At 40.1% G+C, this 27,123-nt stretch overlaps 1 protein-coding gene across 2 annotated transcripts in view; it reads right to left on the bottom strand.

Annotated features, from left to right (window-relative positions):
• Window positions 1–4,643: 4,643 nt before the first annotated feature.
• The window catches only part of LOC106093639 (rho GTPase-activating protein gacZ), a 244,714-nt gene continuing 222,234 nt past the window's right edge, over window positions 4,644–27,123 (bottom strand). The window contains exons 4-5 of one of the 2 annotated variants that reach the window (XM_059361586.1): window positions 6,349–6,541; window positions 4,644–6,264 (exon numbers count right to left, since the gene is read on the bottom strand). In XM_059361586.1, the coding sequence (XP_059217569.1) occupies window positions 6,023–6,264; window positions 6,349–6,541 (435 nt within the window). In that variant the 3' untranslated portion in view covers window positions 4,644–6,022. Of the gene's footprint in view, window positions 6,542–27,123 lie in introns of both variants that reach the window. The other variant, XM_059361585.1, reaches the window with a different exon arrangement.

Raw genomic sequence — 27,123 nt, 5'->3', positions numbered from 1 at the left:
TTTTTAGTCGATCTAGCCATGTCCGTCCGTCTGTCTGTCGAAAGCACTCTAACTTTTGAAAGAGTTAAGCTAGGTACTTATATTTGCATAAATACTTCTTATTAGTGCAGGTCGGTTGAAATTTTGAATGGGCCAAATTGGTCCATGTTTTGCTATAGCTGCCATAAAAACCGATCTCTGATCTTGACTTCTTGAGCCTCTAGAGGGCGCAATTCTTATCCTATTTGGCTGAAATTTTATACCAATTGTTTTGTTTTGACTTCTAACAACTTTGCCATGCGTGGTCCAAATCGGTTCATAGTCTGGTATAGCTTCCATATAAACCGATCTCGGATCTTGATTTATTGAGCCTCTAGAGGGCGCAATTCTTATCCGATTTGGCTGAAATTTTGCATGAGGTGTTTTGGTTTGACCATCAACAAATGTGCCAAGTGTAGTCTAAATCGGTTCATAACCTGATATAGCTCCCATGTAGATCTTGACTGAGCCGCTAGAGGGCGCAATAATTATCCGATTTGGTTGAAATTATTTTGGCATGAAGTATTTTGGTTTGACCATTAAGAACTACGCCAAGTATGGTTCCAATGGGCTCATAACTTGATGTAGCTCCCATAAAAACAGATCTCTCAATTTTATTTCTTGAGCCACTTTAGGGCGCAATTCTTATCCGATTTGGCTGAAATTTTGCACAATCAATTCCACTTTGGTCTCCAACATCCAAACCAAGTATGGCCCAAATCCGTTCATAACTTGATATAGCTGAAATAACATAGCAATTCTTATCCATTATGCTTTGTTTGTCTATAAAGAGATATCGGCCAAAGAACTTGACAAATGCGATCCACGGTGAAGGGTATATAAGATTCGGCCCGGCCGAACTTAGCACGTGTTTACTTGTTTAGCAAAAAACAGAAGTAACAGCATTCATATCAATGTGCGCAGTCCGATTCTAGTATCGAGCTTTATTTAAAATTCCCTGGGTCATGGTTACTTACGGAAATACCTACATAGAATGGAAATACATGCATAGTTGCAGAAACCCAGGTTAGAGTCCTCCGGTCGGCTAAAAAAAATTTTTTTATACCCACCACCGTAAGATAGGGGGTATATTCATTTAGTCATTCCGTTTGCAACACATCGAAATATCAATTCCGACCCTACAAAGTATATATATTTCGGATCGTCGTAGAATTCTAAAATGATTTAACGATATCCGTGTGTCTGTCCGTCTATCCGTCTGTCCGTCCGTCTGTTGTAATCACTCTACAGCCTTCAAAAATTGAGATATTGGCATAAATACGTCTTTTTGATACACGCTGGTTAAGTTCTTGAACGGGCCAAATCGGACCATATTTGGATATAGATCTGCCGGTAAAGGGTCTAAAGCCCATAAATGCTTTATTTTTCATCCAATTTCCCTGAAAGAATTGAAAAAGTGAGCAGCTTTAGGCCTCCCGACATCTGACCCAAATATGGTTTAGATCGGACCATATTTAGATATAGCCGATATGCCAATAAAGGGTCTGAAGCCCATAAAAGATTATTTTTTATCCGATTTTGCTGAAATTCGAAACTGTAAGTAGTTTTACACCTCCTAACATAGGGCCCAAATATGGTTCAGTTCGGACCATATTTAGATATAGATGCCATATAGACCGATCTCCCGATTAAGGGTTTGAAGACCATAAAAACTTTATTTATTACCCGATTTCGCTAAAATTAATTATAGCAGTGGGTAGTCTTAGTTCTCCCGACATCCGTCCCAAATATGGTTCGAATCGGACTATATTTAGATACAGTTGCCATACAAAGCGATATCCCGATAAAGGGTCTGAAGCGAATAAAAGCTTTATTTTTTATCTGATTTCGCTGAAATTTTAAACATTAAGTAGTTTTAGGCCACCCGCCTTCCGACCCAAATATGGTAAAGATCGGACTGTATTTAAATATAGCTGTCATATGTACCGATGTGCCGATTAAGGGTCTGAAGCTCATATAAGCTTTTGTAGTCAACGAAGGGATGGTAGGTGTTGATTTGTTGGTTTGGTTTTGGGTCTTTGAGGTTCAAAATAAATTGTTGCAGGAAAATTAACAACTTTTGTAGTTGTTTTTTCGACCAAAGTTGTTGTTTTTCAAAATTATATTTATCTGTGTGGGTTATGGTGATGAGATACACCGAAAAAGTACTGCGCAGGAAGAAGATAGACCTGGATGCAGCGGCGTAGAATATGACGTAGACACAATGTAGATGATATGGTTTGTAGGTTTGTTTGTTTGTATGTTTGTATGTTTGTATGTTTGTATGTTTGTATGTTCCTTATAGACTCAGAAACGGCTGAACCGATTTTCTTGAAAATCTCACAGATGGTGCATAAGGACCTCGTGTTGAAAATAGGGTACTACATTTTTTGATATTTGAAGGCGGGGGCGGACCCTCCCCCTTACTCTAATGTTCAGAAAGCCTAGATCTCGGCGAGATGGCTGGTGCGATTTAACTGAAATTTTGTGTGCTCTCATATAGTAACCTAAAAATAAAAATTTGGTATCCAAATTTCGGATGGGGTACCTAGGGGGGCTGCCCCACCTTGAAACCTACCAAACATATATTTAGACCAATCACGACAATATGGGACTCAAATGAAAGGTATTTAGGATAAGAAAACGTATCTGATATACAATTGTCGGACCAAGTGCCTGGGGGGACCACCCCAAAACACCCCTAAATCGGACATATTTACCGACCATGGCAATATGGGACTCAAATGAAAGGTATTTGCGAGTAAAATACGAATCTGATATCCAAATGTGGGACCACGTTTCTGGGGATCCACCCCTTTCCCAAAAAACCCCCCAAACAGGACTTTTTTACTGACCATGGGAATATGGGGCTTAAATAAAAGGTATTTGAATGCAGGATACGAATCTGATATCCAAATATGGGACCAAGTGTTTTGGGGGGCCGCCTCTCCCCAAAAACATCTCCCAAAGGGGACAAATTTACGACCATAACAACATGGGGCTTAAATGAAAGGTCTTTGGGAATAAAGCATGAATCTGATATCAATATTCGGGAAAAGTATCTATGGGGCCACCCCATCCCCACTACACCACCCAAATAGTAAGTATTTGCTGACTATTGCAATATGAGGCTCAAATAAGAGGGTTTTTAGAGTGGAACATGAATCCGATAGATATTTTCAAGGCCAACTCACTGAGTGGCCTCCCATCCCCCAAAACACCCCCCCCCAAGCCGGTCATGTTTGCCGACTTTGGAAATATGGAGCTCAAATTAAAGGTATGTGGGAAAAGACCACGTATTTGATATCAACATTTGGGGCCAACTGTGTAGCGGATGTCCCCCTACCATCACAACCCCCAAATAGAACATATTTGCTCACCAAGACAATTTGGGTCTTAAAGAGAGTGGGACTCTAAATATTCATAGTTTTTAGCGCCAATACCCCAAACCGGACATATTTGCTGACTTTTGCAATAAGGAGTTTAAATGAGATTAGAAAACGAATTTGATATCCAATTTTGAGGGCAATGGCAATATGGGGTTCAAATATATGAGAATAGAGCACGTTGGTGTTTGGGGGACCACCCCAATCCCCAAAACACCCCTAAATCGGGCATATTTACCGACCATGTCAATGAGGAGCTTAAATGAAATCAATTGGGGGTAGAGCAAGAATTGATACCCATTTTCGGGACCAATTTTCTTGGGGTCCACCCCTTACCCAAAATACCCCACAAACAGCAATTTTTTACTGACCATCGCAATATGGAGCTCAAATAAAGGTATTTGGGAGTAGAATACGAATTTGATATCCATATGTAGGACCATGTATTTAGGGTATCACCCCTTTCTCAAAACATACCCAAAGGGAAAACATTTTTCGACCATGCCAATATGTTGCTCAAATGAAAGGTATTTGAGGTTAGAAAACGAATTTGATAACGTTTATTGGGACCATGTGTTTGGGGGACGCCTCATCCTGTAAACTCCTCTTAAACCAATGGCAATATGGGGTTTAAATAAATGTGATTTGAGAGAAGAGCACGATGCTGATATTTTTTCAGGGCCAAGTATCTGGGGGACCACCTCTCCCCCGAAAACACCACTAATTCAGACATCATGAGAATAACGGGGTGAAATGAAGTATTGGGTTGCCCAAAAAGTAATTGCGGATTTTTCATATAGTCGGCGTTGACAAATTTTTTCACAGCTTGTGACTCTGTAATTGCATTCTTTCTTCTGTCAGTTATCAGCTGTTACTTTTAGCTTGCTTTAGAAAAAAAGTGTAAAAAAAGTATATTTGATTAAAGTTCATTCTAAGTTTTATTAAAAATGCATTTACTTTCTTTTAAAAAATCCGCAATTATTTTTTGGGCAACCCAATATTTTAAGAATGGAGTACATTTTACATCCAAACTTAAATTCGTAGACCAATAAAAATCATGTGGGATTCAGATAAAGGCACTTATATTGTTAAACTGTTAGTCAAGTTAGCATGGTATTTCACTAAAATATCTTCAATTGTCGAAAATAAATATTCCAAGGAAACTTTTGTTCCATACAAAGTAAAAGAGGGCGCAGCGGAGCGGGCCCGGGTCGTCTAGTTATCAATGAAACAAAATGCTTATCTTTAGTATGAATATAATTTATTTATTGCATTTAAATGTATTATTTTTGCCAAAAGTACAAAATATATTCCGAATGAATTGCTCAAGCTTTATTTATTTTATTTTTGTATTTATGTTATAGTAATTGTTATTTTATTATTTTTATTATTGTATTTGTTGTTAATCGTTATGATAGAGTTGTATATATATTTACAAAATATGAGTTCATTAACTTAAACCAAACAAATGTGTAGTCAATTGAAAGCACAAATGGATTAAATCCATTTTCTTTTATTATTATTTTATCATCTGCCTCTGTGTGTGGTTTTTACGTAATAACCTTGTGTAACTTTCGATCCTTTGCAGTAACATCTAACAACTAAATCATTCATAGGTAAGTTTCTCAAAACAAAAGGGACATTAATTTAGATGCCATAGAAAATACCCTCCAAAAAAAGTCTTTTGAAAAGGAAATTTTATAAAATCATACCAACCAAATAAATAATGCTAAATAGCATGTGATAATGAGAACATATATTGTGTTGCCCAAAAAGTAATTGCGGAAAATCCGCAATTACTTTTTGGGCAATCCAATATATAGGGGGGAAAAAGTATAGATATAAAGCAATAGACACCCATGTTAAAGAAAGAAATCAAATGAAATAAAGTAAGAATAAAAGAAGAAAGAAAATAAGAACAGCAATTTAAACTTAACAATATTAATAATAATAATAGTAGATTTCTATCCGTAATAATAATTAACATAAAATAATCACACTCATTCATAACCTACGTACAATACATACAAACATAATAGCATAGAATAGAATACCATAATAATAGAAACTCTAAAGCATTTCAATTAATCAGCATTTGTTGCATCCCATTACCCTTGTTGGCGGCTCTGGGGCCATCCAACCTACAGCCCCTTTTTTGGGGTGTGGTGGAAGAAAGATACTCGCTCCGGTCATATGGCGTCCCTTGGTATTAGACAACAAGGGCGCTTGTGGGCATCCTGCATTATCCCTGAAGGCTCATGGTGGCTGTAATGGTAATTGTGTTGCTCCCGATCCTTTTTCGACATTGGCCTTGTCTTCTTCATCATCTTCGCTGTACTCTGATCCTTGTTGCCTTTGTCCTCATAGTCATAAATATAAAATATCGATTGATGTTGCTGTTGATGTAGTAGTAAATGTCGCCTGTATTAGGGATGGTCATCGGACAAGTTGTTGCTGTTCTTGTGGGGCAGTTGGTGAACGATGGCCGCCTCATTGTTGCCCACATAAAATTCGGAATTCCTTTTGGCTTCCAATTTATTGTTTGCCACTGTGGCATCGCCCACAATCACTTTGCACATGACCATCTTGACTTCGGCTAAGAAGTCGGTTAGGTAACATCATGTGGGACGTGGTGGTGCATTTTGACTCTTGCGATGCGTGGGTGGCGGCGGTGGAGCACTACGCATGCGCGGCACCGGTTTCACATCCAAGGGCTTGGGCAACGGTGGCTTAATCAAATGGGACTTTTGATCGTTATACGACGTTGCCGTATCGCCCGACGATGATGTTGATCTGGAGTAGGCGAGCTTGTTGTTGCTGCTGTTGTTGCTGCAGTTGTAGTTCGTTTGTTCGGCAATTTCTGAAGAATAGGATTTTGTTAATTTCGGCTGGCTTGTTATAACATTGGCATTGGTTGGATTTTGCAAGTCCAGTAATTTTTTACCCTTAAGTGCTGATATCTCATCATCACCATCGGATGATACAGAATCATAGGGTGAGGGTGAGCGTGAATGGGTGGAGTAGGTTTCATCATCTTCCTGTTCGTTCTCTTGTATCATGGTACGGAATTCTTGGATAGAATCATTGAGGGCCCACAATTGTGAGAGTAGGGTGAGATCCAATTGGCGAAGTCCAAACTGCAAAGAAAAGAAGAAAGTCGAATAAATAGATAATTGGCAACTACACTGAAAAAAAATGGCTAAGCTTTAAAGAAATTTTCTATAATGACAAGTTAAGTAAGGCTCAGAGGCAATCTTTGGTCCTTTTGTGCTAGCTGAGAGAGAGGAAGTGAAGGAAAAGATCTATGCAAGGTTAGGTTAGATTGAGAAGAGAGTGCGCCCCATGCCACTATGGGCAGTAATCGCCTTTTTGTTCGCTCTAAATGCTAAATGCTTCAGAAATACCGTGCTACCTACAAAATCCATAATTTTTTCCATATAATGCCCCTAAGTTGGTTCATGTCTGGTATTGTGTCCCCACTCAAATGCCGATGTCTGTTAGCCGCGGAAGCCGGGCAATGATATAGGAAATGCTTCAACGTCTCATCATCTTCCACGCATGCCCTACACATGCTATCACTTGCCTCACCTATTTCGCATAAATGAGCTCGTAGTCCTATGTGTCCCGTTAGGATACCGAATGCCATACTGACCTCCTTCTTACTTCTCTTCAGTAATAGTCTCGCCTCACGATCTGGATCTCCCCATAAGATTTTCTTCGTCCTACCGATCGTTTCCACGGAGGTGCAGTGGTTAGCATGTCCGCCTATGACGCTGAACGACTGGGTTTGAATCCTGGCGAGAACATCAGAAACAAGTAAAAGTGTGCTAAGTTCAACCGGGCCGAATCTTATATACCCTCCACTATGGGTCACATTTGTCGAATTCTTCTCCCGGTTTCTCTTTTTAGGCAAACGAAGGATAAAGGAAAGGAATTGCTATGATATTGGAGCTTTATTAAGTTATGGCCCGATTAGGACCATAATCGTATTTAAAGTTGAAGACCATAGTAGAACTCATTATTTAACATTTCAGTCAATTCGAATAACCATTGCGCCCTTAAGGAGATCAAGAAGTAAAATAAGGCGATCGGTTTATATGGGAGCTGTATCAGGCTATAGACCGATTCAGACAGTATTTCACAAGTAAGTTGAAGGTCATGGGAGAAACCGTTGTACAAAGTTTCAACAAAATCGGATAGTAATTGCGCTATTAAAGGCTCAAGAAGTCAAGATCCCAGAAAAGTTTATATGGCAGCTATATCAGTTTATGGACCGATTTGAACCATATGTACAGCTATTGAAAGTCATAACAAAACACGTCATGCTAAATTTCAGCCAAATTGGGCAATAACTGCGCTCTTAAAAGCTCAAGAAGTCAAGATCCCAAATCGGTTTATATGATAGCTATATCAGGTTATGGACCGATTTGTGCCATACTTTGCACAGTTATTGGAAGCCATAATGAAACATCTCATGCAAAATTTCAGCCAAATCAGATAGAAACTGTGCCCTCTAGCAGCTCAAGAAGTCAAGATCCAAGATCGGTTTATATGGCAGCTATATCAAAACGTGGACCGATATAGCCCATTTACAATCCCAACCGACCTACACTAATAAGAAGTATTTGTGCAAAATTTCAAGCGGCTAGCTTTACTCCTTCGGAAGTTAGCTTGCTTTCGACAGACGGACGACATAAAATGTCGCAACGATCAAGAATATATATACTTTATGGGGTCTCAGACGAATATTTCGAGTAGTAACAAACAGAATGACGAAATTATGGGGTTGCCCAAAAAGTAATTGCGGATATTTCATATAGTCGGCGTTGACAAATTTTTTCACAGCTTGTGACTCTGTAATTGCATTCTTTCTTCTGTCAGTTATCAGCTGTTACTTTTAGCTTGCTTTAGAAAAAGTGTAAAAAAAGTATATTTGATTAAAGTTCATTCTAAGTTTTATTAAAAATGCATTTACTTTCTTTGCGCCTTCTAGCGGTTCAAGAAGTCAAGATCCAAGTTCGATTTATATTGCAGCTATACCAGTTTATGGAACGAATTGAAGCATATTTAACACAATTGTTGGAAATCATAACAAAACACGTTATGCAAAATTTCAGCCAAACCGGATAAGAACTGGGCTCTCTAACGGCTCAAGAAGTCAAGATCTCAGATCGGTTTATATGGCAGCTATATCAAAACATGGACCGATATGGCCCATTTACAATCCCAACTGACGGACACGTTATAAGAAGTATTTGTACAAAATTTCAGGCGGCTAGCTTTACTCCTTCGAAAGTTAGCGTGCTTTGGACAGAAAGACAGACGGACGGACAGATGGTTGGACATGGCTAGATCGACTTAAAATATCATGACGACCAAGAATATTTATACCTTATGGGGTCTTAGGCGAATATTTCTATATAAACTTTTCCCCAAAGAGATGTCGCACTGCGGTACTCCTAGGGATTCGACTATAAAAAGAAAGGCCATTAATCATTAAACTTAAACTTGAATCGGACACTCATTGATATGTGAGAAGTTCGCCCCTGTTCCCTAATAGAAGGTTCATGGGTAAATTTGCAATTTGCATTACCGACCATTTCGCTGTTCCACAATGTTACATGCGTTTGCCCCACGCCTTCGGCTTCGGATTAACCAAATTCATTGTCTTCTGGCCTTCACTGCCAAATCTCCGTTGTGACGCGGCACATAAACGATTGTGCCATTCTCAGCGAGGGCGTTAATATCTTTCTTACACTTCAAGACCGTTCGTGACCTAACCGTCCAGGTTGTTATTGCTGGCCACAGTTTACTGTCCTTAAAGATGTTCACACTCGACGTCCTCGCCTTAACACCACATCACCTCACGCATTCCGTGATCGCCCTGATCACCGCCTGCAGGTCCATATTATGGCCAGGCAGTCGAAAAAAAATCTCAGCCCCTGGGTTCTCAATATAGACCTGTAGGCCCACTCTGTCCTCTAGGTTTTATCCATCTGTGTACCATGATCATCCAGAGTTCCGTAAATCCAAGATTGTGCCGCTGGCAGCAGTGCCTCGCACTAGATCCCGGGTATCGTCTCAGGTATCCGATCGGAAACCTCTTCCATATCTTTGAGGTTTCCTATCGTCGCCTCCATTTTACAGCGATAGTCTGACTTGCTCCTACCCTCTTTCAATTCTCCTATCGCCTTAAGACTTATAGCCGCAGTGGCTGGCTCACACTCAATCTGTATGTCGGTTATCTAGAGTAGTCTTCAGTGCCATAGCGGGTGTGGTCGTCTTTGATCCACCTAGCCAAAGCAACATGTTTTCTGAACCTGTTGTATTATCCTTACATTGGAACATTTCTCCATCGCAGTCCATCAAACTACTGAGGCGTTATTAAGTATTGATTTAATCACGCTCCTGTAGAGCCAGTGTACTATCCTAGGATTCACTAAAAATGTACTTATACGAATGTATAGCCATGCCACCGTGGAGCATTGGTCCGCGTCCGCCTAAGTTTCCTAAGCAACCCTGCGCATCCACAAACAAATCTTCTTCTCGAAAAATGTCCACTAGCTCTATATGAGAGTTGTCTGAACAATACTAATTTACGTCTCGGTAGTATGGTGATCCGCGATGGATTTGAAATGTAAAATAAGGATATAACATCAGGTTTAGAACACTAGTCGTCTTGCCACTTTCCTATAAGACTGCTGGAGACTACTTTAAATAGCCACAGAGGATTTGAGACCTAAGCCAACGGGAAGGTACATAGAAGCTGGCAATACTTTCGCGGGATAATCAAGGCGACGATAGGAAACTGACTGACTGAATTAGGAGAGAGTTCGCGTCGAACACCTAAGTGGCGATGGTGGTTGAGTCCGAGTTCGATACACTGTAGCTAGCGCCACAGTCTTGTTTTGGCGGAACTCTGGTATTACTATCGTGCCATACAGATGATTCGAAGCTAAAGAGAAGAACAGGCTGGGTCAATCCCATGGCAGCCGGTTGTACGTACCGGAGCATCAGCAACAACAACACAACAATAATAGATCTGGGTATCTGCTTCTCGCTCTAGATCGTAATGATTTAAAGTGACATATCTGGGCGGTGCCAGCTGAGTAGATACTGTTTAAATAGCTTGGGTCTGAGAGTCGTGACATACCTCTGCGGTACATGAAGAGAAAAATATGGCTGACAACTTGGTGGCGGATATCTTAATATTTCTTAAAGCGAGATAAACGGCTAGACCGCGGAGAAAAATGTATAACCTATGACAGATGTCATCAAAGATAAGGGACTGAAGCCACAACTGTATATGATACGATCTCTATGCGACCTTGCGAGAGTGGGATTGGGGATTGGTAGAGGTTGAAAAGTGCCTAATTATCAGTCACCCTTGAGAAACAGCCGGTGTCAACCAACGGGTCGTCTTGGGACTTGTTCGCGACATCCTAAAAAGTCGTGATGTGGCTGATTGTAGCTTTCGATAGATCCAGAGCCATGAGGACCACACTATGAGCCGGCTTCACCTGGAAACTTTGAAACCTTCCAGACATCGGGAGCAGTGAGAGTGCTAAAGAATAGATTAGGGACGTTGGTCAGTTACTCGACTCCCGGTAAATCTAGATTCTAAAGCATAAGTGCTAAGACGTTGTTAGGGCCCAGCGCCTTGGACATTTGTAACTTCGTCCACGGTACGTTGTGATGGTTGTTCATCGGTTCGAAGGCCACGGATGCTTTGAATAGCTCTCTTTAAGCGGTCACTCTCGAGATGGTCAAAAAATTGATCGGGAGCAGTGAGAGTGCTAAAGAATAGATTAGGGACGTTGGTCAGTTACTCGACTCCCGGTAAATCTAGATTCTAAAGCATAAGTGCTAAGACGTTGTTAGGGCCCAGCGCCTTGGACATTTGTAACTTCGTCCACGGTACGTTGTGATGGTTGTTCATCGGTTCGAAGGCCACGGATGCTTTGAATAGCTCTCTTTGAGCGGTCACTCTCGAGATGGTCAAAAAATTGATCAAAAATTCGGATCACACACAGTTACATCACCATAAGTGACTGAGGTCCTGTCATCCCTTCTTTTGGGGTTCGGATTCCAGTTGACTTCGGGTGAACAATACCGGCACTGAAGTTTCAGTGCTTCATGTGTTCTAGCCATAAATGCAGTTCTATTACATTACTCCGCTGTACATATTTGTTCGTCTACTCATTTCGGGGAATTTAGCCGTGCCAGTCACCGTGGCGCAGAGCTTAGCATGACGCCAAACGCCTGGGTTCAAAACCCGGCGTGAACATCAGAGAGAAATATATGCGGTAGTTATATCCTAACTAATGCTGGTCATATTTGTGAGGTATCCTGCCATGTTAAAGTTGCTCTGCCAGTAGTGCGGCACGCATTTCGGACTCGGCATAGAAAAGGAGGCCCCTTCAAGGTTCAATTTTAATCGGACCGCACTTATTGATATGAGGGAAGTATCTCCTGTTCCTTAATGGAATATTCATGGGAAATTTAGTAGTCGTTCCAGCGTTATGTCATGAGTCTGGTGTCTATTCATATCCAAATTAAAAGCCTTGAGCGCCGCCATTATGTTAAATAAAGACCGGTTGTTGCTTGCGGAATCCTGTCCAAAATTTAGATTGTGGTATCGCACAGACACAGGCGTCCACCTGAATGACCTACCCTCAACCGTCAGTATCAACAACCTGACAATATAAAGTTCCTCCAATCCCATTCCCCCATCTTGAAACCATCACTAAGGACCGGGGTCTCACCATACTCAAACACAATATCGGCAGTCCAGCTTTCTCTTCTTGGCAATGCGTATCCTGAAGATACTAACTCGAATTTGTCTAGGTGTCAGGTAATCTATGGCCTTCCTTAGTTTTAGCATCTAAAATGGAATTATGGTCATATACGTCCTACTTTAACAACTTTAACATAGCGAGGTCCCACGCAAACCGGGACTACCAAAACTCCCATGGAAAGATCAAGTGGTGAGATACACCTCGAGTCTTGGTGTCAGAGATTGGAGAAGAAGCGTAGAATATGGAGGTGCTAAGAAAAACTTTTCTTAGTTCGGCTAACGGGACAAATGTTCTGAAATATCCCACTAAAGTAAGTAAGAGGTCCTCAGCATAAGGACAACCCTGGTGACCTGATTAGACTGTATATTCAGCTTCGCGCCCGAAATAACTGGCACAATGCAGTCCTCAGCGTTTGCGTGATTACAACACAGGCCAGGGTTTTTCTATTCACAGTTGTCTACCAATAACATTTCTATACAATTTTTCGCAAAACAAAATTTGGATAAAAATTTCTCCAAAGTCTGAATTTTTCGCTAAAGTCTATACCAAATATTAGGCTTTTAGTTTACACCATCTGTTGCAGCGTTTTTTTTTTAAGAACTGGGAAATGTCCAATTTGACGCATCTCATAACAGGTTACTCGTTGTAGATTCATTCGCTTTATGGCTTGAACAAGAAAAGTCAATAAAAGATGAGGTAAGGTAATAATAAAAATTAAATATACGAAAAAAAAACGAATAAGTTTATGCCCAAAAAGAAGTACAAGAAAACTTGATATGCCAAAACAAAATCTAAACACCAAGCCCCTGCTGATTGATTTGCCATCTTTAAGTTTCACAAATGTCAAATCAACACCACAGATGAGAGCGGCTGCGCAGCATTCCATGTTCCGCAACGTCAAACAAATGAAATATGTGGCAATATATCAGATTGCATGTGGCAGTGTGGGGCATGCTGTATGTTTGTGCGGCTTGCAAGCCTTTCTCTCACCACATCATTCGAAATGTTTACGACGACGACAGCTTCTACTCTGATGAATTCTATCACATTTTTGACCGCAAATTGAAGTTTTCATTTACATCTCGAATGCAGTTGGCTGCTGTTGAATTCAATGGCTAGCAGGGAAAGGTGGTCCCCCGGGGGAGGGAATGACACACGCAAAAGAAAGAGGAAAAAAACAATCACTTGAAGAAATTTGAAAGAAAAACTTATAGAAAATGTTGTAGTCAGTCGGTTTTGTTATAAAGTCGTTGCAGTCATTGACAGCGGCATCGGCCGATCGTCGTCGTCGCCGTCGCCAATGCGGAAGACATATTGCAATGTTTAATTTTACAACCTCGACATGAACAATGAACAGTACGCCATTGAGGCAGTCCGTTCTTCTGTCAGCGCACCAACAATGTCGAAGTCATTGTAATTTAATTAAAGCAAGCAAACATTAAACGGCACCACCACCAGCCAAGCAACACTGATTCTTAAGATAAACTTGGAATAGAGGCTCGACGCCCAACAACATAGCGACAACAAAGACCAGAATGCCGCAAAATGCCTTGGGTCATGCAAATGCTTGGATGCGAATGCCTTAACAAATGCAGCTGCAACTGCTGTACTACCGTGGCAAATGTATTCGCACTCAAGTACGCATGCGTAGCGTTTTTTTCCACGCAGCATTACTTTATAACCGCGGAGGTCACACAAATATCGGTTGTTGGAAAAATCAATTCCAATTAAATATCAATTGGCGAGGCGTTAGTTATTAATTTCAGTTCAAGGAAGATTTATATATTCTATTTTTAAAGGAAGAATTTGCATAAGAGTGTGTGTCAAATCAGTTTGATGAGAATTTTTATACCCACCACCGAAGGATGGGGGTATATTCATTTTGTCATTCCGTTTGCAACACATCGAAATATCCATTTCCGACCCTATAAAGTATATATATTCTTGATCAGCGTAAAAATCTAAGACGATCTAGACATGTCCGTCCGTCTGTCCGTCTGTCCGTCTGTCTGTTGAAATCACGCTACAGTCTTTAAAAATTGAGATATTGAGCTGAAATTTTGCACAGATTCTTTTTTTGTCTATAAGCAGGTTAAGTTCGAAGATGGGCTATATCGGACTATATCTTGATATAGCCCCCATATAGACCGATCCGCCGATTTAAGGTCTTAGGCCCATAAAAGCCACATTTATTATCCGATTTTGCTGAAATTTGGGACAGTGAGTTGCTTTGAGCCCTTCGACATCCTTCGTCAATTTGGCTCAGATCGGTCCAAATTTGGATATAGCTGCCATATAGACCGATCCTCAGATTTAGGGTCTAAGGCCCATAAAAGCCACATTTTATATCCGATTTGGATGAAATTTGGCACAGTGAGTTGTGTTAGGTCCTTCAACATCCTTCGTCAATTTGGCCCAGATCGGTTCAAATTTGCATATAGCTGCCATATAGACCGATCCTCCGATTTATGGTCTTAGGCCCATTTAAGCCACATTTATTATCCGATTTTGCTGAAATTTGGGACAGTGAGTTGCGATGAGCCCTTCGCACGGTCGCACTGCGGCACCGCATTCGGACTCGGCTAAAAAAAGTACGGTTTAGAGAGACACTTGGCCCTTAGTGTAAATATACGCTTCGTGCTCTACTTCCAAATTAATTTTATATGAGCCCCATAATAGTGAGATCGGTAAATAAATTCTGTTTGAGGGTGGGATGGACTCCAGGGACTTTGTCCCGAAAATAGGTTTCAAATAGCTTTTATATGATAGGGAGGTGTTTTCGGGTGGGTCAGTTCCCCAAACACATGTCTCTTCAATTTGATATCAAATTCGCTGTTTTCTCTTAAACACCTTTCGTTTGAGCTCTATATTGTCGTTATTCTTCTATATACCCATTTGGCGGGTTTTAGACGGCCTCCGAGCCACCCGACCCCAACAGTAGAAACCATATTTTGTTTTGACTGTGAGAGTGCAAAAAAATTTCGAACGAATCGCATTACCAATCTCCGAGAACTGGTGGTTTGAAAATTAGGGTTATGACAAGTGCTTTTTAGGGGAGGGATGGCACTCAGACATTTCGACTTAAATCCGTTCGCCCAAATACCGTTGATTTGAGTTCCATATTGCCATAATCGGAAATTACGTTCAGTAAAGGGGGGTGGCCCCTAAACACTTGGTTCCAAAATTGGATATCAAATTCGTTTTCTACTCTCAAATACCTTTCATCCCATATGAGTCCCATATTGTCATAATGGGTCAATCAACCTATTTGACTTATTTGGAAAGAAAAGCGCCACCTAGACTTGAACTCAAATTATAATCTCATATTCGTAATCTACTCCCAAATACCTTTCATTTGAGTCCCATATAGACATGGTCGGCTAATATGCCTATTTGGGTGTACTTGGGGGTGGGTCGACCTCCCATTACTTGAACCTAATTTTTTATGCCATATTTGTAATATACTGTCGAATACTTTTCCTTTAAAGCGCATATTGACATGAATGTCGAATTTATCTGTTTAGAGGAGTTTTTGGATTGTGGAGGCCCAAATTTTAATACGATATTCGCTTTATTTTGGTATCCACTTTTGTTTTTGGATGGCGTTGTAAGGGGGAGGGACCGCCTCCAACCGATATCTAAAAATTATATAGCCTATAAACATACACAATCTGTGAAAATTTTAAAAAAATAGGTTCAACCGTTTTTGATTGTCCGGAACAAACAAAAAACTAAGTCCCATATAGTCATGATGGGTCATATGCCTATTTAAATCGTTGTTGGAGGTAAGGGGGACCCCCTATACTTCTGATTTTGTATGCCAGATTCGCAATCTACTCCCGAATACCAAATACCTTTCATTTGAGGCCCATATTGACATGAACGCCCAATATTTCTGTTTGGGGGAATTTTAGGGTTGGGGCGGCCCGATAGGTACTTAGATCCAAATTTTATACCATATTCATGTTCTATTTTCCAATGCCTTTCATTTGATACTCATATTGTCCCGATCGGTCCACTTTTGAATTTGGGTGATGTTTTTGGGTAAAGGGGAAGGGTCCGCCCCCTTCCGAAATCAACAAACTATAAAGCCTATTTCTCCTTCCTGACCATATTCGCAATCTACTCCCGAATACCTTTCCAAAAAACCTATTTTAGGGGGTTTTGGGGTTGGGGCGGCCCCCAATTTAAAATTTCATTCTCTACTCCTGAATACCTTTCATTTAAGTCCCATATTGTCCGGATCGGTCCAATTTGCAAATTGCAAATTTGGCCCAAGCACATTCCACTTAGGAACAGGGACAAACTTCTCACATATAAATAAGTGCAGTCCGATTCAAGTTTTAAGTTCAATGATAAGAGACCCCTTATCTTTTTATGGTCGAGTCCAAATGTTGCCAGCATTAGAAGGGGAAAACCCTCCTAACGCTGGTGCTCTCGCCAGAATTCGAACCCGGGCGTTCAGCGTCTCAGGCGGACTTGCTAACCTCTGCGCTGCGGTGGCCTCCGCGGTGGTGCCACCTTATAGTACGAAATTGGTATAAAAAGTTGGGATTAAATAACCTGGGGGGGACGCCCCATCCCAAAACCTACCCGAAAGGACATCTTTACCGAATGGGACAATATGGGTATCAGATGAAAGGTATTTAAGAGTACAGTACGAATTTGATATAAAAATTTCACCATAAGTATTCGGGGGGGTCCCCTTTCCCCTAAAAACCCCACAAAAAATGGTCTTTTGGGTCTTATCGTCGGGGGGACCCACCCTCTCCACCCAACATCAAACTGTCATGTAGGACGACTGAGAACTGAGTACAAAAATAAAAGGACTCTGAGGGCAATTCCCCTCTCGCTCCATCCTACCCAAAACAAAAAGGATTTAAAAATAATGTATGAAGACCGGTAGCAGAGTACACTTTTTGCCCTTAAATTGGGATAGACACAGGAAGGACCCCCGGATCTTTAAAAATGTACTATCCCAAGTGGTAACTTTGAAATATGATTTTGAAAGTAGGCAACCAATACGAAAAAAATCCATTTTCAAAAAGTCATTTTATGGGGTAGGGTAGCGCACCGGGGAAGCTAGTCTTACATATATAAATCAATTTGTGTTTGTTTGTTTGTCTATTCCGTAAAGACTCAAAAACGGCAAACCGATTTTCTTGAAATTTTCACAAATGACGCATAATGATCCCGTGGTGAAAATAGGGTAAAATATTTTTTGATACCGGAGGCTCCCCCTTACCCTGATTTTCAGAAACGCCAGATCTCGGAGATGGGACTTGTGTGCCTTCTTATAGTGACCTAAAAACAAAAATTTGCTATCCAAATTTCAGGTGGGATGCAAAGGGTGGCCAACAACGACAATATGGGACTCAAATAAATGGTATTTGAGAGTAGAAAGCGTGTCCAACTGTGGGAACAAGTATTCGGGGGACCACCCCTTAATAGAAAATATTTACGGACCATGGCAATATGGGCCTCAAATAAAAGGTATTTGAGAGTGGAATACGAATCTGATATCCAAATGTGTAGGACCAAGTGTTTTGGGGACCGCCCCTCGCAAAAACGCCCCCCAAAGGGTACAAATTTACCGACCATAGCAATATGAAGCTCAAATAAAAGCTCTTTGGAAGTAGAGCACGAATCTGATATCAACATTCGGAACAACTGTTAGGGGACGTCCCACTCCTATAACAACAATCAAATAGGAAGTATTTGCTCAATATTACAAATTTGGGGCTCAAAGAGAGTGGAGCACGATGTTGATAATTTTTAGGACCCTCCCGCCAAACCGGAAATATTTACTGACTATTACTATAAGGGGCTGTCCACCAAACTACTGAGGCGTAAGTAAGTATTGGTCAAATCAAGCTCCTGTAGAACCAGTGGACTATCCTCTGATTCTGGCCCCATTACGAGTGTACGCCCCGTCTGCATAATGTCCAACATCTGTCAGCCTTCTCAGTATAGGAGCGTACTGTGACACTTCCAATTAAATTCATGCTCTGGGTATAAACTGCAGTTGTCAGACCTATAATTCTATATGGTGTTGTGGTCTGGGGGACGGCGCTTCAAAAGCCTACCTACTGTTCAATACTCAGCTGGATCAAACAGAAATATATGAAGATTCGCATCACAGCAGCATTAAGGACGATATCATATGATGCAATGATTTTAACGTTACACCTAATGCCCAGAGGACAGCCACAGTGTCAGACAAATTACTGCGACCACGTTTGTGAGATTAAGGGAGCTTTCTCTCTATTTATACGGCGGCTACAGACACTGTATTATCCAAGATACAATGTTCCATGCAGTGTGGATTGAACATTGCCTGAGCCGCTTTTGGATAAAAAGTAATGTACCACTATTCCTAATGGAACAGATTGGAACTACAATATCCCTGGTAATAGAAGTTGCATAGACTTCCATACGGATGGATCCAAACTTCTGTATGGATGAATACAAACTTCTATACGGATGGATCAAACTCCGAAGAACTAGGAAGAAGATTACCTGAACCCTGTAATGTGCATTAAGCGGTGATCTTTGCAATGAAAGAAGTGGTGGAATGGCTAAGATATGTCATAACGACGACTGGAATAAATATCTTCTCAGATAATCAGGCTCCCATTAATTCATTGGGCAACAAAGGAAGTATATCACACCTACAATCACATTTTCATATAGAACATCGCTGTTTTAGGATGATATTAGAGACATTGACAGAGTATAAACCGCGAGCAAGCAGCGAACTAGAAATAAAACCAACAACCAAAGTCGAAGCTGAGCACCAAAGCACATGTGGTGGTTGGTTTAGTGGATTTGTTTTCCTTATGAATAGTTAATATATATTGATATGGAAAGCTAGTGCCTTTCGACAAAAAATTTTTGCTGTGGGTCTTTGAGATTCAATATAAATTGTTTCTAGAATATTAACAAATTTTGTTGTTAATTTTTCCACAAAAGTTGTTGTTTTTCAAAATTTATTTTATCTGTGATGTAACAATGCTTTTTTTGGGTTAAATAGATTTTGATATATGCACAACTAAATCCGATTATTTTGTCATATGAAAGAGGCGTTATTACAAGAAAATTAATCAAAAAATGGGCAATTTATAATAAATCTGAAAATATTGTAAAATTTTGATTCATTGGCTAATATATTCTTAAACAAAAAAAGAGTTCACCACACACGGATATTGTAAAAGAATAGCTAAATAAATTGTTTGGCACCTAATTCTGAACAAAACATTTAACCATCAAAATAAGGCCTATTAATCAAAGTAAGAACAACAATAACAAAGAAAAGTCCCCTCTATTATGGTCACATGGTTTTATGTGACCTCACATATCACAACATTGAAATTCACTTGATTCTTTTCTTTTCGTTTTTTTTTTGTGTTGCTTTCATTTTATTTTAATTAACCAATAACAATTATATAATCATATTAAGCATGCTATTTTTTCTCTATTTCAATGGCTTTGAAATGGGCTACAATGTGCTATGGACAGACAGACAGGTTTTTAGGGGAAGGGAACTTATAGCTCACACCTAGAAAAATGCCTTGAAATCTTAAAGCCCCTCACAGGTTGTTCTTGTCATCGAACTACAGCGCGACAATAGAAAACAAAAAACAATGAAAGACACAAAAAAAAACTTAAAAACAAAAACTGAAATCCAAAATCAATAGAATCCAATCGGATTGAAATTTAAAATAAAACTGGTCACTTTTGCCGCCTTCACATTTGTATGTGTGTGTGCGTCTGTGTGTGTGGAATTCATCGTATAGAATGTAGCAAAACAAGGAAAACATATTTTTTTCACAGCATGTAAATTGTAAGAATACATTAACATACATACATACATATGTATATTCATAAATGTGACAGAGAAACAAAAACTAGAATATTTTTACATAATTTTGAAATTTTGTTATAATTTAATATGAGCGGTTTCAAAATTTGATGTTTTCACTCAAAATTATTGCGCTGATTTCTTGTGATTATTCGCAAAGAAATATATAGAGGTTATACCACCTTTTAAATATAGGCATACATTTTGAATGAATCGAGTCGAGGGCTAAACAAAAAAAAACTTTTAAAATTTTGTGCTTGAAAAGTACAAAGCCAATATTAAGTTTCTACAGGAAGTAAGACGGTATGAGAAAGGAGTCATGAACAGTGGCGAGCTGAATTGCGGTGACTTTTCTGGGGGTTTTCGAGGGGCAGACAGCTAACTACAGTCATCAGAATTTTAAATTCTTTAAAATTTGTATTATCTACGAGCTGATCTATGTTGTATTCTATGGGGATTGTGATTGCTATTCCGAATGAGAAATTTGCTCTCCCGATGAATAGAAATTTGGAAATATTCGATAACGAAAATCTTGGATAGAAAACTTATCTTGAAATCCAATATTTTCGAAAGGGTGAAAAAGGCAACTGTGCTCCATACTCCGCCATTGGCAAATTTTGGTGATTTTAATGACGGAATCATCTTGCAGATGACGTAGAAGGGTCTTTACTCGGAATTGCGCCGCCAAGGGAGGGCGACTGCTGTGTTTGAGTGGGATGATACCTCGATCTTCACGGATGGTTCCAAGACGGAGTCAGGGACTGTATTGGTTGTCTACTCTGACGCTCTCAACATCGGTAGGTCTCTGAGACAACCGGACGAGGGTACGGTCGCAATGAAAATTCTGGTAAGGGATCTAACTACTACCAAATTTTCCATGAACATTCCATTTAGCAATAGGGGATACTTTATTCATATCATCTTCTTTTTTATCCTGAGTCCGAACGGCGTGACTCGAAATTCCTTCCCAATGTTCAGCTTCTGGCCAAGAATCATGTACTTAGCCACCCTTTCTGGGGTTTATTCCAAGCCCATTGGCCTTCGCCTACTCTCTCAAAGCCCCCTGAACGAGCACGGAGAAAGGAGCCACTCACAATGATCTTCCTAACCGAGCCCTACGCTAGTTATGTGTTATTAAGCCTTTTAAAAGGAGGGAGGAGATCCCCATATCCAACAGATATGCATGTATAGAGCCCAAATTCATCTTTTCCTTTTCTAAGTTCAAAGAGACGACAAAGTGAAGTCACCTATGTCTGAATTCCTTCAAGTGTTCGAACGGTTCAAACGTATTCACCACCCTTACTATTTTTTTCCATTATCATGTCCTTATTAACGGAAAGTGCCTCGACCCGGTGTTGTATCCGAGAGACGTTGTCGAGCCCAAACGGCGCATAGCGACACCACAAATGAACCTAGCATTAGAAAGGGGATTACCACCGCTGAAAATTTTGTTCCCGCCGAGATTTGAACCCAGGCGTTCGGCGTCTAGGCGAAACTGCTAACCTATGTGCCACGGTGGGCTTAACCTAAACCTGATCTAAACCTAACCTGACCTAACCTAACCTAATCTATCCCTAATCTATACCTAACCCAAACTCAATTCTAAACCAAACCTAACCTAACCTAAACCTAACTTAAGCCCAACCTAAACCTAATCATGTCCTTATTAACGGAAAGTGCCTCGACCCGGAGTTTTATCCGAGAGACGTTGTTATAAATGAACCTAGCATTAGAAAGGGAATAACCACCGCTGAAAATTTGTTCCCGCCGTCTAGGCGGACCTGCTAACGTATGTGCCACGTTGGCCTTAACCTAAACCTGATCTAAACCTAACCTGACCTAGCCTATCCTAATCTATACTTAATCTACACCTAACCCAAACTCAATTCAAAACCAAACCTAACCTAACCTAAACCTTACTTAAGCCCAACCTAAACCTAACCTAAACCTAACCTAAACCTAACCTAACCTAAACCTAACCTAAACCTAACCTAAACCTAAACCTAAACCAAACCTACCTAAACCTATCCTAAACATATCTTAACCTAAACCTAACCTAAACCTAAACCTAACACAAACCTAACCTCAACCTAACATAAACCTTATCTAACCCTAACCTAACCTAAACCTAATCTAAATCTAAACCTGAACCTAACTTAAACCTAATCTAAACCTAAACCTAACCTCAAGCTAACCTTAGCATAACCTAGACACAACCGAAACCTAAACCTAATTTAATTTACATATAGCTGTCATATAGACTGATATGCCGGTTTAGGGTCTTAAGCTTTAACTGGCGCATTTATTATTCGATTTCGATGAAATTAGAAACAGTGAGTTCTTTTAAGCCTTCCGACATTCGACTAAAATATGGTTCAGATCGGACCATATTCAGATATAGCTGCCATATACACCGATCTGCTGATTTGTGGTCTTAAGCCCATAAAAGCCGCAACTTTTGTTCAATTTTGCTGACATTTGAAACAGTGAGTTATTTTAAGCCTCCCGATATCCGACTCAAATATGGTTCAGATCGGTTAATATTCAGATATAGCTGCCATATAGAGCGATCTGCCAAGTGAGGGTCTTGAGCCTATAAAAGCTGCATTTATAACCCGATTTTGCTGAGACTTGAAACAGTGAGTTTTTTTTGTTAAGTCTTCTGACCTCACTCCTAAATATGGTCCAGATCGGACAATATTTAGATATAAATGCTATATAGGCCGATCTGTTGATTGAGGGTTAAGCCCATAAAGGCTGCATTAATAATCCGATTTCGCTGAAACTTGAAATATTGAGTTGATCTAAGCCTCCCGACCCAAATATGGTCCATCCGACCCAAATATGGTCCAGATCGGACTATATTTAGATATAGTTGCCATATAGACCGATCTGACGTTTTAGGACCAAAGCCCATTAAAGCTGCATTTATTACCCGAATTCGCTGAAATTTGAAATAGTGAGTTGGGGAAATCCTTCCGATATCCGACTCAAATATGGGTCATATCGATCTTTATTCAGATATAGATGACATATAGACCGATCTGCCGATTAAGAGTCTTAAGCCCATAAAATCTGTATTTATTACCCGATTTCGTTGAAATTTGAAACAGTGATATATTTTAAGCCTCCCGATATCCGACATAAATATAGTTCAGATCGATCTTTATTCAGATATAGCTGCCATATAGATCGATATGCCGATTAAGGGTCTTAAGCCCATAAAAGCTGCATGAAATTTGACACAGTGACTTGTATTAAGCCTCCCGTCAATCGATTAGCATATGGTCCAGATCAGACTTTATTTAGATATAGCTGCCATATAGACCGGTCCTCCAATTAAGGGTCTTAATCCCATAAAAAGTGGATTTGTTGCCGATTTCGCTGAGTTCTACAATAGTTCTCGGGATCTGAATCAAAGATGAACCAGACCAGCCCCCATTTGCATATTACAATGGATATGGTAGTGAAGTTGTTATAAAAGAGGATGGGTTTTTTTATCCATGATGGTGGGCATTCAAAGTTCCGCACGGCCGAACTTAACGCTTTTTTACTTGTTGAAATTGCAACATTTTTCAAACGCTACGACACAATGAATATGCCGCCCATCCTAAGAAGCAAAAAAGATGTAATCAACTCAATTAATGTTTAATGACAAATCTTTTGAAATATTTTTGCCTGCATACTCTCTTGGACAACAACCATCAATGATTTACGTGTATGAATTTTTAAATAGTCTCTCTAGGATGTATTTCATGTCTTTATTTATGTTTATCTCATATAATTGTCCTTAGATTTGCTTCGGCCATATTTAATGCTTTGGCCTAAGTCGCTTTATTAAGCAATTCAACCATGGACCTAGGCCGACATGCGAAATAGAGGAAGGAATGATATCAATTACTTGGCTATTACTATGAAGAATAACCACCGGCTAGCCTGCTGCAGGCCTACAGAATTCCATAGCTACCTTTATACGTAGCTCGTATATCGCATGGTACATACATACATATGTGAAAATAATTTCGTAATCAAAGCCCATGAGGTTAATTGCTGAGGTCATGCGATACCAAAGCTTTGCCGTGGCAATTGGCTAGGCAAACAGAGAAGCAGAAGAAAGAAAAGAAACGGTAGAACAAAAAGATTTGCAAAAATAAAAGATTTACAGACTGCACTGTCATGAGGGACCTACGAGTACAACTCCTGTTGCTGACGATGATGATGATGGCAGAAGGAACTCTGACTAACGTCCGTCTCTTAAGGACGGACAAATATACATTTTAAACATTTGTTCTTGATTGTTTTCCATGCGACTCAGTGTGGCATGCTGCACAGCACCGCGTGCCTGTGGCTAAGTGCCACTCGAGTGATTGTGGCTTGTCTTTTTCTTGTGTGTTTTATTGCAATTCTTAAAGACACGCAACGCATGGCGACTGAGGATGTGAATGTGGCAGAATACATAGAAGTCAGTCAATGCGACAGCAATTGTCGCATGCAGCACAGACTAGGGAGACTAATGTTTTCTTTATTAAGAGACCATTAAAAACTCATTTAGAGGCTTGTCATTTACAGGAAGATTAAGATTTGTTTTCTTCACCGCAAAGGCGAATTATATTCTATTGCATAGGCATAAGTAATGTGATTTTGATGTTAAATCATTACAAGCATTTCTATGAGGACCATTTGAAAATTGGGGAGAAAATTTTTCAAGTCAAAGACATTTTTAGGGGAGAACCTCAACTTTTATCGGCCGTGTAATGTGATATAGCCTTTACATTTTTTTTCCTTCATCAATCGTAATCAAAATCATCAATCGAAAAACCGACTTCCCCATCCGTTCTAGGTAACGGATTGATATGATGGAGTCCTCATGGGCTAAGGGCTGCCGCCTTAGTGTAGTGTACTTTTTTTGTCTTGGGAGAAGCTCATCGCGGAGTGCCTGGAACTTGCCGCATACTTCTATTTTGCAGAACCTGATTCATTAAGGGTCGTTCTCAGAGAGGTGTAACTGGAGCTGACAAACTATCGATATTTGCTAAATTCGATAGTTTCGATATTTTTTCTTAACATTCTGTACTATCGATATTTTGACAAATTTGTTAAATATTTTATAAAATAAGTTTTCATGTTGATTATATGAATAGGTAAAGTATAATGGTCACGGTCACAATATGCAAACCTTAGCGCACGAAATGAAAGTGAGAGTGTGTCTTGAATCTGTACATGCAGTAAAGACCTGGATATACAGGTTCAAGGCCTTCATACTCCTAAGTGGAAAGTATGAGGGTATTAGCCAAGTCTAGAATTGCCATGATAGAGATATATAAGGTGTGTACATCATCGATTATACAGTGGGCTGGTACCGTTTTTACCCTCTTAGTACTAGGAGGTACTGCAATTCTCTCCCAAGTAGCAACCAGAAGGGTATAGGTTAGGTTAGGTTAATATGGGAGTCTGCCATCAGACTCACTGAGACGTTTTCGTCCATTGTGATACCATAGGAACTAGTTCCTACCGTTAAACAATCCAGATCAAGTCTGCTCTACAAATTCCCTGGAATATCTTTGTGGCCCGGCACCCCGAACTGGTGATTTTTGGAAATTCTCGGCCATCTCGTTGATTTATCTGCGACAGTCGAGGGTGGTTTTAAAATTCAAAAATATGTTTCCCAGAGATTTAGTGACTGTCATGTCTGTCTGAGAAGATATTGAAGCCAATCGTCGTTATGACACTATATCTTCGCCATTCCACTACTTCTTTAATTGCAAGAATTTCTGTAATATTAAATTCAGTGCATCAGACGCCGTAGTTCTCAGTGCTATACTGTGACTCACAACCTTTGACAACCAAATACATAATTTGGTCTGGGTGAGTATTGAACAGTAAGGGGACATTTGAAGCACTGTCCACCAGACTACAACACCATGTAGCATTATATAGGACGCACCCTAAACAACCCCCAACAGAAAGGTATTTAAAAGTAGAGTACAAATCTGAAAAATGTATTCCTTGCTGTCTGAGGAGCCTCTCTACCCCGCATATCAAATGAAAGGTATATGGATATTAAGTACACATCTGTAATAAGAATTTGATCTAAGGGCTCTGCGGGGCCTCCCCAACCTTAAAAACCCCCAAAACAGACATGAGTGTCCAACGTCACAAAACGGGCATCCAATGAAAGTTCTTTGGGAGTTGACTACGAATCTGATATACACATTTGGTAGAGTCTGGGACCGTTCCACCCACTAGATACCTTTCAATAGGACATGTAGTTCGATCAGTATAAGATGGGAAATAAAAGAAAGGCCTATGACAGTTGAGTTCGAATCTAATGTTAATATAAGGATCCCAGTATCTGGGCACGTATGGGAGCAGCTCATTCCATAGCGGTATAATCGAAGCGACGATAGGAAAGCTGGAAGGGAGGGAAGAGGTTTCCGATCGTACACCTGAGACGACATTTGAGGTCCCCACAAATTCCCCCAATCGATAAAATAGAAAGAAACGATGTGGGGCTCAGCAAAATCAATCCGCCACCTAAATCATCCTTACTCTATTTATCCTTCTCTTCAAAAAGCCTCCCAAATGGAAAAGTGGTCCGATCGGGGTAATATGAGACTCAATTGTAAGATATTCTGGTGTAGAGTAAAAATTTGGCTGCCAAATTTGGGTGTGGGGGACGCCAAATAACCACCAAAAAGAACATGTCGGTCGATCGAGACAATAAAGGGCTCAAATAAGCTTTTATGGACCTAACTTAAATTAGCAGATCGGTATCTGTATATGACAGCTATATGCAAATATAGCTCGATCTTAACCATGCTCGAGGCAATTGTCGAAGGGCACAACAGCATTCATTGTGCTAAATCTCAACGAAATCGGTTAAACCGGGAGATCAGTATATATGGCAGCTACATCCAAATCTAGACAGATCTGAACCGTATTGAACAGTGATGTCGGGGAGCCTACAACAACTAGTTATTTAAATTTTCAGCGGATTCGGACAATAAATACGCCTGTTATGGGACCAAGACATTAAATTGAAAGATCGGTTTATATGGCA

The sequence above is a fragment of the Stomoxys calcitrans genome, chromosome 2 (assembly GCF_963082655.1).
Source record: "Stomoxys calcitrans chromosome 2, idStoCalc2.1, whole genome shotgun sequence".
Classification (NCBI taxonomy): Eukaryota; Metazoa; Arthropoda; class Insecta; order Diptera; family Muscidae; genus Stomoxys; species Stomoxys calcitrans.
The sequence above is the reverse complement of the archived record's forward strand: the minus strand, read 5'-3'. Positions and strand labels throughout refer to the sequence as shown.